The sequence below is a fragment of the Festucalex cinctus genome, chromosome 10, assembly GCF_051991245.1.
Source record: "Festucalex cinctus isolate MCC-2025b chromosome 10, RoL_Fcin_1.0, whole genome shotgun sequence".
Classification (NCBI taxonomy): Eukaryota; Metazoa; Chordata; class Actinopteri; order Syngnathiformes; family Syngnathidae; genus Festucalex; species Festucalex cinctus.
Genome location: NC_135420.1, coordinates 15710236 through 15724190, shown reverse-complemented (window position 1 = coordinate 15724190; position 13955 = coordinate 15710236). Strand labels below are relative to the sequence as shown.

Here is a 13955-nt window from a genome sequence, read left to right as displayed (position 1 = left end):
AATCACTCTCCTGTTCTGTGCTTTCCACAATTGCTCTGCAACAAACACTTCATTCTGGCAGCGGCTGGACTGTGCCGATACCCTCCATTGTGCGCGGCAGAGCCTTGTCAAAGCAGCGCTTGTTTACAACACTGCTGAGAATAATAAGTGGGAGGAATTTGACTGAACTGATTAATCAAGAGGAGACCTTGCAGTTGTTTGACGACTTCTCCAGAAATACAATGGATGGTGATTTGTTTTGGAAAAGAAGGCGGCTGATTGGTGTTGGGTCCATGGCCATGTTGTTATGGGGTACAGACAGTAAATCGATGTCCACGAGTGTTTTATTCTCAAGGACCAAGTTATATTATCACTGAGTTACTAAGCTAAATTCTGAATATGTTTATTACCCCAAAGTTTGAAATTGCATTAATAACAGGGAACATTTAGATGGGACTGATAATCTAGGCAGGAATTTCAATGAAACACGGCCATGTGTCCAGTGTAAAAACCTCCACATCTTGCTTTTTGTGTTGGTGCAAACCTAGTTTAACGTGTTTGGGAATTTGGCAGATCATACTGCACAATGCTGTTTTCTTTCACACACCCCTGGTGAAAGTAGACTTAACTTTAGACCATCTGAAAGCAGGTCTAAGTTGTGGTGCAGGTGGTGTCACATGATTTTGGCGAATTCTGAACACAGAGCCATCAGAAGTGCACAGACCAATTTAACAGTTACCAAAGCTTTAACGACGCCTACCCTGTTTTTTGTCTTTAAGATCCATGTGTTATGCAGTGAAAATAAAGAAAAATATGAAAAGTGTTTTATGGATAATGTTTGTGGTAATTAATTACATAAACGTAAAAGTTATAGTATAGTTTACAGTGGAGGTAAATGTCCCCAAAATTACTCTCAGGGTCTAGAATGACAAAACATTACACAGCAAAGAGAATTTTAACAATTTTCAGCTCAGCCTCTGATCTTGTCATGCATAATTGGTTGGTCATAAGAGGATAAAGTTGTCCTGTAAAAAGTTACTGACGTGATAGACGTACTTTCCCGCATACTTACACTGTTCCTGCTCTACTAAGTGATATTTGGGTTACATTGATGCCATGTCGATGCTAAAAGGAATCAAAGCTGGAGTAAAAGGAGCGTCTAATCTTTTCATCTGACATTTTTATTGAATGCGTCTTGGAGCAACCAAGGGCTCCTCTAAGATCCTGCCAGAGTCACTTAAGGAAATCAGAGTGGGGGCTTTGGGAGCCAGCAGGGGTTCATTAGAACCAGACTAGCCAGACTTCCTCTGCTCGGGAAGGGAAACGGAGAAATACAGACGGAGCGATGAATTAAGGTAGCAACCATACAGTGGGCTGAAAATGGGCTGGAAGACAGTAAGAAGGAGAGAGGATGGGGAAGCTAACCGAGTGCGGCAGGCTGAAAGTAAGACTGCGCGAGAGCAAAGAAAGGCACAGCAAGTGCTGCCATGCCAGTCTACCTTGACAGCTTGACACCGTAAATCAAACTCAGAAACGAAGACAAGTAACGAGACGACCGTCGGCGGGATCACAGCCGGTCTGACTTTTTCCTATAGGCACTTGAAAGCCTTCTTGCTTTTCATTCTGCCTGTCATATCAGCAAGAGCTTAAATAGAAGCAGAACTTTTAGTCCAAATGTGGCTCTGTCCTCAGTACACAGAAGAATCTGTTGATTGTTTTCTACTTGTGAGGACAAAAGTAGCAATGGCTTAATTTTAGAAAAGGCTGTGCAGATGCTTCAGGCTTGCATATGCTAAGCAACATTTCCACCAAAAGTTCTGTTTGGTTTGTACAGTTTGAAATAGAAATTCCAGATGTGGATTGGTTTTCCACTATGGGATATGCAGGTTGGGATAATCAAAGTCACATGATGAGGTAATTTGGCTGTGCAGAGCAGAAAATGATACATTATGAATTTCACATTGTACATTTGGTCCTAGTTCATTCAGCATTAATTAACATATCATCAAACCTGTTGTTTAGTAAAGAGTAGATAGAGCCAAAGCCAACAAGTATGAACACAACATTCATACATATCAATGGTGCACTACAGAACGTAACATTCCAGTGAATACAACAAATGACAGGCACATGAAATGTCAGTTCATTTCATTTTACATTTCTGTTGTCCGCTGAGTGTCTACTAATACGCTGTCACAAACACGCCATACTGACAACCTAGGGACGGGCGAGTACCGATAACCAGGTAATGGTATTGGGCTGATACTAGGGATGTCACAATAAGGGCCATATCGTGATTATCGTGATTGTGATATTAAAACTGCCACAATATCGTCGTCGTCATGTTCACAATATTTAAAAGGAACACATTTGTGAAAAAAAGTCAGATTGATGTCCATTTGTGCAGTTCTAGCACCCTCTAGTGGCTAGTTTATTAGTGCTATTTAATTTTCATTAGGTATGTTTTGGCCTTCTATGTTTAAAATGTACGTTAATTGTCAGATGAAGGGGAACCTAATTTGCTTGTGAAGCGATCAATGTGTTCTTGCATTACCAAATAAGTGCCTCAATATTATTAGAGATTGTAGGTGGTTTATATGCATTGCTGTTATGTACCAAAGTACAATATTGTGTTTTTTTTTTTTTTTTTAGTATGAGCTCTCTTTTTTACAATATTGTGATCTTTTTTAAATATGGCCAACGCCCCCACAATATCATGATAATTATCGTATCGTGACCTTCATATCATGATAATATCGTATCGTGATGTTTGGACATCGTTACATCCCTGGCCGATACCCGGTCTTATTTCAAGGTATCGGCCATCAGGATATCGAAATTAGACGAACAGAAAATTGGCATTAATTTCATGCAGATTTAAGGAAAATGCTATATTGGGGTGCATTATTTTAAATTATGATGTGAAATTTGTGATTCTCTCTCTCCCTCACTCACTCTCTCTTCCTCTCTCACTCTCACTCAATTTCTCTGCAACCTGTCCCACTGTTGGCAACAACCTGGCTCGGTCAGTCCCTGCGAGCTTGGTTTTGCTTGTGAAATATCATTTTACAGCTTTATGCCCCAATCTGTCACAGAACAGTAAGCACCTTTGTGTGAGGATTAGCAAAGACTCGTTGAGAGGAGGAAGAAAGCGGGATGGAGTTCCCGAGTGCCAGGGACTTTGCACATCTCTGTAAAAGGGGCTCTTTCTAAAAAAAATAAATCTTAACGGTTGCAAAAGGCCCGGTGCTGTTTTCACGCTTCTTTTTCTTAAATCCCTGAGTGGATCATTGTTGCAATTTCACCAACATTGTATGTTTAACAGCTTTAAGAAAAGAGGATAGGGACGAGTGAACCATTTTTTAGACGAAAATATCGACCAGACTACCTGAATATGTTTCTTTCAACTTGAATCTGATGTTCTGAAACAAATCTTCCCCTGTTCAGCCGCCTTAAAGTGCATATCATGGGGATGACATCACAAAGTTTAAAAATCTCAACTCATATATATGCAAAAAAGTTAACAACTATATACTTTCACTCCCTTACACTCAAGTTCTTTATATTTTCCTATTATCATTGAGGCCCTGAACACATCTCAACCCTGAATGCTGAAAATGCATAAAATAACTTAGCACCCTAAAATGATCACATGTTTATTTTAACATTGCGCATTTTTGACATTCAATATCAATTATTACAATTTAATTTAATAGGTTTTCAATGCCTTTGCCTTCACGCTGCTGTTGTTGTTCACTTTTAAATTGCTTGACAGTAAATTGTTAACTGTCGGGGGAGCCAGAAATAATAATAATAAAAAAGAAAAGAAACTCCCCAAAATTTTGCTTTAAAGCAGTCATAAATGTAAAGATCATACTTCTGTTCATGTTCTATACTGCTTTATCATGGTCATGCGGCCATGTGACCTAATAGTCAATCTCAATGCACAGTGTAAGAAAGACGATCATTCGTGCTCTCATTCACACCATCAATGAGTGGGAACTGAAGCACAGAAGTCAGGCGAGTGATCCACGACAGCTTCAGTGACCAAATATAAAGACTTCTAAATGCAACAACTCATAACAAAAAGAAGACGTTGCCCTTGCTGCCTGTTTAACTCCTTCATTTTTATCTGCTTGGAAAATGAAGTGAAAGACAGAATAGATAGATGGATTGTGTTTTGGTATTACACCTGATACAATATGTGACATTGAACTGGACTATTTTGAAATTTACAATGAGGGTTATTTCTTTTTTCCAAGTGATTTATCCTTATATTCTTCAAATAACGCATTGGCTCTTGTAGTTTTTACTGACCTTTATTGCGACAAGGCACCCATTTTACATGAGAATAATTTCATTGCACACTACCAAATAAAAATGTCACAAAAACATGAATATTGAAATAATTACGACCTTAACTCAGTTAGTGAAATTGAACACAAAGCTCACAGCAAGTCATGACTTGTTTAGTCATATGAATGACAACAGGTTTATTGCTCCTTCTGCCATCTAATTGGGATATTGTGTCTTTTTCTGTTTGGCTTGTTCGATTGGCTCTGAGGGAATTCTTAATTGAATACGATGGAAATAAGATCAATTTGTTGATGTTATTATGCAGAAATATTTTTGACAATTTTAGTTCCTGGCTTATATATAGGTTTAACATTCAACTATATAGCATTGATTACTGTTTTAAGTGGTAAGGGTCACTCTCATTCATAAAAAACAAAACAAAAACATACAGCGCCTTCATACCCTTTGAACTTCTTCACATTTTGTAACCAGACAGTTACAAACTTAAGTGTATTTTGTTGAGATTTTATGTGACAGACTAACACAAAGTAGCAAGCAATTGTTGAGTGGAATGGAAATGATACATGGTTTTCAAAATTTTCAGCGGACATAAAACTGGAAAGTGTGGTGTGCATTAGTGTTCATTTTTATTTGCCTAATATTCTAAAACCTGTGCATCATTTCCGTTCCACTTCACAATTGTGTTACTTTGTGTTAGTCAAGCATATATATAAAAAAAAAAAAAACACTTTAGTTTGTGTTTGAAAGGTAGCAAAATGTGTATAATATATCCCTTCCATATTACTCACTTTACTTTCAGAAAAAAAATCTACTCTTTTCAGAACTGCCCTTTGCAACTGGCTACAATGTCTGCCTATTTAATTTGAGAAAAAGCAAAAAGTGATGATTACGATGATCTGGATGACTAAAGTAGTTGAAGTAGAAATACATATATAATATATATATATATTCACTCTTACTCTCTCTAACAGATCAATCGAGCTCCAAGCTTTGGGACAGATCAGAAGATTGATTTTGATGTCAAGAGAGGAGTTTTGCTCAACGCTCTGAAACTGCTCAACATTAGGTAATGTTCTCCAACTCAGTTTAGCTTATGGATCTGTTATATTTCTTGTGCAAAGCTAACTTCATATGTTACTTTTTTGGGGGGGGGGATTAGAGGTTCAGTTGTCTGGTGTTCTTTACTTAGCGAAACAATTTGGTCTTGTTATGTTTACACAAGCATAATATTGTATCGTGGCCATTGGGTGAAATCCTCACATCTCCAAAAACAATACTTTTGCTTGAATTAGAAAACACTGCATTATTAAAATTGGTATCATACCATATATTACTTACTGTTGCGTACCAACAGCAAAAATAGGATGATTTATTGTTAAATATCTCTTTAGAACTCGTTATCTTTTCAAACTCAATTTGAAAGGTCTAAGAGCCAAAAGTGATGCAAGAAGAAAAACGAGACGCTACAGCTCTCAATTTTTAACAAAACAGACACATTGAAATATATTTAGCCTCACTGTTTGCGCTAATTTTTGTCTAAAAAAAGATACTCTCTCAAGCTATTTTCAACACTTTAGATTACTCAATAATTAGTAAATAAATAAATAAATAAATAACTAAACAGCGATGAACAATGTGCTTTTTTAAAATCGTCATGGAATTGATTGTTGACTACTTGCACTACTTGGTTTCAGTCTCAACTACTTTGCAACAACGTGATGCCCGCTGTGGAAAGTTGAGCAATGGTGTTAACTTTCCCCTTCATGGCATGACTTTTCTGAATAATAGATTTCAAAATATTCAGAGAGAGAGAGAGAGAGAGAGAGAGAGAGAGAGAGAGTCTGCCGTCGCTTCCATCCATTTCTCAATGCTGATCGTGGTCAGGGTCATGGGTTAACTTAGAGTCAAATCTCAGATGACTTTAGCCTTGTTTCCAGTCAGTCATAGGGCCAATGCAGATAGACAACTGTTCAACTTACATACCCAATGGATTATTTCGAGTCTTTAGTTAGTTTTTGGAGTGTGTGAGCAAACCAAAGTACTCGGAGAGAACCCATGTAAGCATAGAGAGAACATACAAACTCCACACAAAAAGGTCCAGGCTCTAATTTTACTAGTATGCTCTTCTTCTACTCCATTAAAAACAATGCTTAACTAGAAAAATTGTGAAATTGTTTGTTAATTTTCCCCATGTAAATTGATGAAGTTCACTTCTATTCCTACTTCTGGTCATGAACTTGCCTACGAATTGATCACTTGGCTTTCTGCAATAGCTCCAAAGTCACACACACACATAATTAATTAATTGCATGCGGAATAGATCCAGTCGGATCAGCTCTAAAGAGGGTTTTAACAATCCCACAGGACAAAAAAAAACAAAAAACAAAACACTTCCTCCATCGTCTCAGCAGGTCCAAACAAATGTCTAATCAAAATGGTTTCAAAAGAAAAATAATCTCATTGTTGATCTTGGCGCTGGTTTCACAGTACAGATTGAAGGCAGATTATTTTGATTATTTCATCACAAATGAAACGTTGGAAGTGGAACAACTTTTTTTTTTTTTTTTTCCCCAAATTGACAACATGTTCATGTCCATGCTGAAGTGACCGTGATCTTTGTTCTATTCTCCCTCGCTCGATCGTCCCTTATAGAGTAAAGGCTTCACTTCTCCCAAAGGGAGGGGCTTGCGGTCCCCGAGTCCGCTCACAGCACCAACTGTATTAATGTGGGATCAATTCAGAGCAGCCTGGGCATGGACATTGATAAACCTCTGTCCCCACCCTAACGCCACTCAATATCCAATTTTAAGGGCCAGCGATTGACTAAAATGAATTGCCCATTTTCCAGACAAGCAACGGCCTACTTGAATTAGATGTCTGGTCATGTTCATCTTCCGTTAGCGGTTTTGTTTGTGTCTGTGAGACATATTTGATTGGACGGTTCGATATTTGGCAGGGTGTTTTTTTTTTTTGTTTCTAGCACTCCTGTCGCATTACCTTGAGAAGGCAAATTCAGCTAAGTTTTAAAAGTGCAAATATTGCAATGCAATCCTTAGTGGGCAACTTTAATAAGCACCATTAGAACAAAGCCAACTCATACAAGAAAAAAAATGAAATGAAAAATTGGCAAGAAAATGTGCTAAAAAAATAATAATACTTGGCCTATTCTTTGGGTTTTTGATAATGCCCTACATGGAGGACCAAAACTGCCATAAATAAATAAATAAATAAATATATAAATAAATAAATAAAAAAGTGAAAATAACAATGGATATTTAAAAACAATTAAAAAAAAAACACCTCACCTATCTATTTTGCATAAGGCCTCCACACTCTGCCTACACTCTACCCTTAAAGAAAAAAAACAAAACAAAAATATTTACCAAAAAAGGCATCTATGCATCACAAAATAAATAAAAAATAAAAAAACAAAAATTAAAAAAGAAGATTGAAATAAATCTAAATATAAAAATAAAATGGAAATAAATTAAATATATAAATAAAATGATGTCTATAATAAATACAAATAAATACAAAAATAAACCAGACTACAAAGCTAAATATAAAATAAATGTGGAAATGAATACAGAATAAATACATAAATAGAATTACATATCAATAAATAAAAACATTCTGCTCTCATGTGGTATTTATTTATTTCATGCTGGAAACAATGCCAACATGAAATATGTAATGAAAAGTTATTCAAATGAGGGTGCGTTCGTAAGTGTGTGTATGAAAAAAAATCTGAGGTTATCATGTTCTTGAACAGATTGGTTTTGACTTTCGAGTTCCGCTGTGTTTTTGGACAAATATTTTGTTAGTGCATTGTTTGCACTTGTGTGTCTGTATTAGTGCCTTTTTTTTTTTTGCATTGAGTTTACATTTGTTTGTGTTGATGTAGAGCCAGCGATAAGAAACGCAACCTGGCACAGCAAAAAGCCGAGGCCCAGAGGCGACTCTACGGGCACGGTTCCGTAAAGAAACTCTCGGCTGCCTCATCTGACTGGGAGCGACAGCGTCACACCCTGGAGCGAAGACGAGAAGAGCTTGTGAGTTCCAAAGAAAACATTTCATTTACATTTAGTTTAAGGGCTTTTACTTCCCAAGTAGAGAATTACACTGTGTTTGAGAAAAGTTACAGGACTGGTGTCACAAAAAATATGCTTCAAATCCAAATTAAAAGTTTTCTCGATCTTCGTAATCCCCGTTGTGTAAAGTACTTTTATAGCCTTCTCTGCCGGGCATCCGTGCAGTCTTGAAATGTTCAAAACGGGCCCGTTGATGACCTTAAACGTGGGGAGGAGGGGGAAAAAAAATCGCAGCACCAGGTTGGGTGGTTGGGTAGGTTGTTCGAGCTTAGCATGTTCTCGAGCAGGTGCGTTGGCCCACATCAAAGGGTAAAACTCATAATTAGTAGTTTTTAGTTTGTGTTTGAAATATGGAACTTTACTGGCACACCTTGTATGGTTTTCTCCACTTTATTGGCCACATGATAATGTGTAACATTACTGAGCAACTGTGGTCAAACAAGTTTAAAAAAAAATAATAAAAAAATCACAAATATAACTTTAGATTATTATTCATTCACAGGCAGTTGTCGGTTTGTATTTTAAAGTTTCATCAGAGACATCAATTAAACACATTGTAATGCACAACTGGTCATTACATCCATAAGCTTTCCACTAAAAAAAAGCAGATTTTTGTAGACACTGAAAGCCTAATTTTCCCAAGACAAGTGTTCACCATTTAATTATATTTCAGTCAGGGAGCTTTTCTCATCTATAGCTGCTATTACTTCATGCCTCGCACCCTCTTTGATTTGCATTTGAACGAGCCACAGCAATAATCAGTGAGTAGCACGAAAGTGCGTCCTATACTTAAAAGGGACATGATGGTTGAAGTGCGCATTCAGGTGTCGGTCTATTGAATGTACATGTAACTTAGAGCTCACCGTTTCCGGTGTGAACCTTTCCTCCCCTTCTAATAAGACCGATACTGAAAGGTATCAGTGGCATGTGGGCCTTTATGGGTGACTTATGCTATGAGGCACAATTTCAACTGAATGCATGCATCTTTTTGACGCTCTCCTCTCCTAGAAAGAACGACTGGCGCAGGTCCGCAAGCAGATCTGCAGAGAGGCGCATGAAAAACAACATCTGGGCAACTACAGGTATGGAAGAGGCAACCTGTAAACCATAATACTAATGTCTGGAGAAAATATTCTGCACGAGGTAAAGTAGAAAAAGAAAGGACCATATTAGCAGCAAGTTTCTTTCCTTTGCAGCACCAAATTCAGTATGTGTGCATTACCTTCTTGCTGCAAATCATCCGTTCTCCCCCGCACTTGTATTATACTCTGCTCACTCGGTGAGAGCTTGGAAGTTAGCGTGCCGACTCACAGATGGATCAGATCCACCTCTTTATGTGATTCAACAAGTTTTGATGTACAGCTTGGCCCTTGTAAAGCCTTTTCGCTTCCGTTTCTCTTACACGGGCTTTTCAGTCAGCAACATTTCCACTTGAGCTAAATGAAAGCTCGAGTTTGTTTCATATGACAGTGGCAATGTTTGATGACCTGAAAACTTCCAATGGTGTTTTATTTGATCACAATTTCATTGTATTGTAAACTGGGATTATGTGGCTCCTTTGAATATGAATGGTCTAATTATCAAGCAATGTCGTTTTAACATGCAATGAAATGTTGCCCGATATTTTGATACTTGATGTCTTTTTACTCTGCATTACTGTGCACAAATATTGTATTCAAGATTGTTGTAGTGCAACGATTACCTCACATGTACTGTACACACATATGACAGACTACACAATAAGGGTACTGTATGTTTACACAAGAACAGTCTTGTGCAGTGGTTCCCAAACTTTTTACAGTTCTTTACCCGTTTGGAAATTTGACCCAGACCATGTCACAGCACACATCAAATACAGTAAATATTATATGCCATCAAGTAGTTTTTGGCAATGCAAAAAGGCACCTCAGACAGTGTTTATATTTATATTCCAGTTTCAAAATGCGATCAGGCTGTTTGCAAATTATGTCTACTTTTTCGGTTTGTATTCTGTTCTCTCGTATGTCAGAGTTTTTAATACAATACAGTATCCTATTTACACAGAGCTGCAAATGTACCCAAAGATAGTGTCACTGGTTTATTGTGCCAGTACGGATCCTCAATCCTGTCTCTAAAAAGTCCTCTATTGAGCCAAAGAAACATCTTAAATAAATATAGCCTAACCCTGAAAAAAAATTCCAGTATAGCTACTGAAACTAGACAAAGTGAAATTTCAGCAGAAATTCCGTGGGAATGCTGAAAGCTGAATGCTAATAAAATATTTCCCAAGCGAGATTTGAACCAACACTTGCATGTCTCCGTAACGCCAGGCAAGTATTTAACATATGAGCCAACTTGGTTAGTTGAAAATCATGGCTAATGATTTTTATATATAAAAGTGTTATCTGAAAGTGCCAATTCATTTAGATGGAAAAATTGAACTAATGCTATCCAATGGAAAAATGAAAAAAAATAAAATTCACCCAATAGCACCACCTAGGCATGCAGTACACCGCCATTCATTTCGATGGAAAAGTGGAACTAAGATAGTTGGTATACATGAAATCACTTAGCATAATTGCCATGGATACATTTGCAATGTACAGTCGGAGGTGGGATTCGAACCCGCAACCCCCTGGTTACTGGACAATGCATTGTACCAAGTGCGCCTGAGCAGTATCACGAGCTGGTAATGACAAGAAGTTCTATGTATGGAAGTGGGCGTGGAAAGTGGGACTTAGAAAAAGTTCAATGTCAGTCCCATTGAAAATGAATGTGGAAAAGTTGATATTTAACTTTAAATTGTGTAAATACTGTAAGTACTGTCAAATTAGACGATATATTCCCAAGATGGTGTGAATTTTTGAAGCAAGTTGAAATTTGAACGGTGTAAATCGGAAGTATTATGTGGGAGTTATACGGCAAAGAAGTGTGGAAAATAAAAAGCTGAATGCTTTGAGCATTCCCACAATAATTACAATTTAGTCTGAATTGACTCAAAAATTTGAAACCAGGGGCGAGTATTGAACCCACAACCTCATGGATGGGAAACGACCACTCTACCACTGAGCCATGCCGCCCCAGTGTATGCTTAATGGTCAGGTATTTTTTTTCCTTCCTGAAATCCAAGATATTTACCAAGGTAGTGAAGGATAAATTCTGCTTTGAAATATTCCTTTGCATTCAATTGGAGTCCTGGCACAAAATTAGAGTCTGATGTCTGCACTGCTTTGCATTCTGCTGTTGCAAGTCGAACTTCATCATTAGGTGCAGGCGAGCCAGCTGGATTGTGCCATCATCTATTTAACATCTCGTAAGCTGGCTACCTGAAAGACACTATTTACTGAAATGAAGAGTCTGATATAAATGGGATCTGAATCTGTTCCAATTGGAAGCTTGTAGAAGGCAGATAATGTCAGATTTTATATTAAAAATATTGCAGAGTCATTGTGATAATGAAAAGTCCATATGTTCAGGGAAAAGGGTGCAACACAGAGCTGTTAACATCCGCTATTGAAGTGGTGGCCTTTTGCTGTTCACTCGTGATTTATGGAGCTCTTTGTGAAGCGACATCTACTGCCTTCTCTCAGATATTATAATTTCTGTTCACCGCAAAGAAAGAGACGGTTTTAAGTGTATTTACAAAGAAAGGGAAAAATGTAGCCTTGATGGGAAGCCAAAAAGCTGCTTTGATAATATGGGAATTAAAAGAATAATGTACACTTTAGTGTGCAATATGTTGACTTACATAAAAGGATTAAACTTTTTCCTTCTTCTTGATAAAAATATATTGTGGTACAGTTTAAATGTGAATTTGTAAAGTGTTGAAACTCTTAAGATGACTGCAATGCTTTCAAAGTAACATTCACACTTTTTTTTTTTTTTTTTTTAAACTGTCAGACATTTAAAAATGAGTGGTGGGATTCATTCTCAGTCATTTGTATTTGGTAGTTGCTATACAGTTGCCATGACACTCACGATACATTTTGATGATGACGTGTCTAGTCCTATGCAAATGTCCCTTATGATGAGAATGTTGTCAGTTGCTGTACTATTATTCACTCTTAGTTTGTTTCGGCACTCTTGTTGTGTTGTATAGGCTTTTATTCTGTCATATAGAATTGTGTGTTTTATTTTTTGTTTTTGTTTTGCAAGCAATTTGATATTAGTGAGTTGTCAGTTCGACGAAGGGGTTTTGGGCTTTTTTATTTTTTTCATTTTTGTTGTTGAATTAGGGGCATTGAAATTTTACCTTCATGCAAACTGTGAATAGTATGACATTTCCTCATTTGAAAATCCCTGCGTCTCTCATGGAAATACATTGCCAAAAAAGAAAATTTGATTAATCTATGCCGGTAATCTATATTCAGATTAGATTTGGCCAAGGAAAGGAGATTGGTAGCAGCTGCTGCTGTGTTAATATTACAGAGCTTGTAATCTTTTGACTTTCTGGGTGTCTGTGTTATTGTACCTGTAATGAAGTCCAGTTTGACTCGACACATGTGGACACTGACCATGCTTGTTTAGTCAAGTTACAGTTTTGACGTGATGGCTAAACTGATGACTTTGGACATGTTGGAAGATGTAGTCTCCGGATAAACAGACTGTGGTTTATACATTTTCTCTAATCCCCTCAGGCCTAACAAAAACACTGAGCACTGTTAGTTTAGTCTTGAGGGTTTGGTGGACATCTGAGTGAAGCTATGTGTTGTACATTAAGAATGACTGACGTTTATACCGTTTCTTGTCTCAAGGTTTCCACATTTGATTTTTTTGTGCTACTCACATTCCTTCAGCCTCTTCATTATTTTTACACCATATTATTGGAATGAATTAATTCTAATTGTATGCTTCATCTGTCACACCTGATGAGCCAAAACATCAAACTCTTAATAGTTATACTCCATCATCTTTTATAAGCCCCCGCAAGCCTCTCATGTCACCACTTGTCCTCCCTCCTTGTGTGCAGTCTTTGTTGTCCCCCTTTTTCCACATCTCTCCTTTATGAACTACTCTCAGAATTTCAAAAGTTGGTCTCTTTCGGTTGTCACCACTCTTTCTTCCTTGCATTGTTGACCCTTCTTTCTCCCTTTTGGTTCACTCCACCCTCACTATCCGTGCTCTTCTCTTTCTTTGTGTATGTGTCTCTGTGGCCAACAGACGTATTTACCCCCCAGACGACAAGCTGCTGTTGGAGAAGTATGAAAGCCTGCTCTCTTCCGCCTTTCAGACCTTCCTCGCTGGGCGTGCTGCCTCGCTTCAGAAGGAAATGAATAATCCTCTGAAACAAATGAAGGCACGTATCTTGGTGGCTGACTATCAAATGTGCGCACATTGACACACATACATGTACAGTATCACAAAGATGGATAATAAAAGAAAAAGAAAAAAAAACGAAAAAAAAGCATGTGTTTATATAGGGTACTGAAAAAAATAATCAGGGAGACACAATTCACTTCCCACATATCATGTTTCCTTTTCTTCCCGTTTTATTTTCTCCTTTTTGTTACTGTTAGTGAAAAGGCTTCAAGTTGATAACTAATAGTTAACGGTGAGAGTGAATGGCGAAGAGGGTTTTTTGACAGTCAG

General features: G+C 37.5%; 2 protein-coding genes across 10 annotated transcripts in view; one reads left to right on the top strand and one right to left on the bottom strand.

The window, feature by feature from the left end:
• Positions 1–13955, bottom strand: part of prkacba (protein kinase, cAMP-dependent, catalytic, beta a) — a 294170-nt gene that overhangs the window by 47921 nt on the left and 232294 nt on the right. The window lies entirely within an intron of this gene.
• Positions 1–13955, top strand: part of ttll7 (tubulin tyrosine ligase-like family, member 7) — a 78066-nt gene that overhangs the window by 34392 nt on the left and 29719 nt on the right. For all 5 annotated transcript variants that reach the window (XM_077535430.1, XM_077535432.1, XM_077535434.1 and 2 more), the window contains exons 10-13: positions 5268–5362; positions 8201–8348; positions 9396–9469; positions 13527–13662. In XM_077535430.1, coding sequence (XP_077391556.1) covers positions 5268–5362; positions 8201–8348; positions 9396–9469; positions 13527–13662 — 453 coding nt within the window. The remainder of the gene's footprint in view (positions 1–5267; positions 5363–8200; positions 8349–9395; positions 9470–13526; positions 13663–13955) is intronic.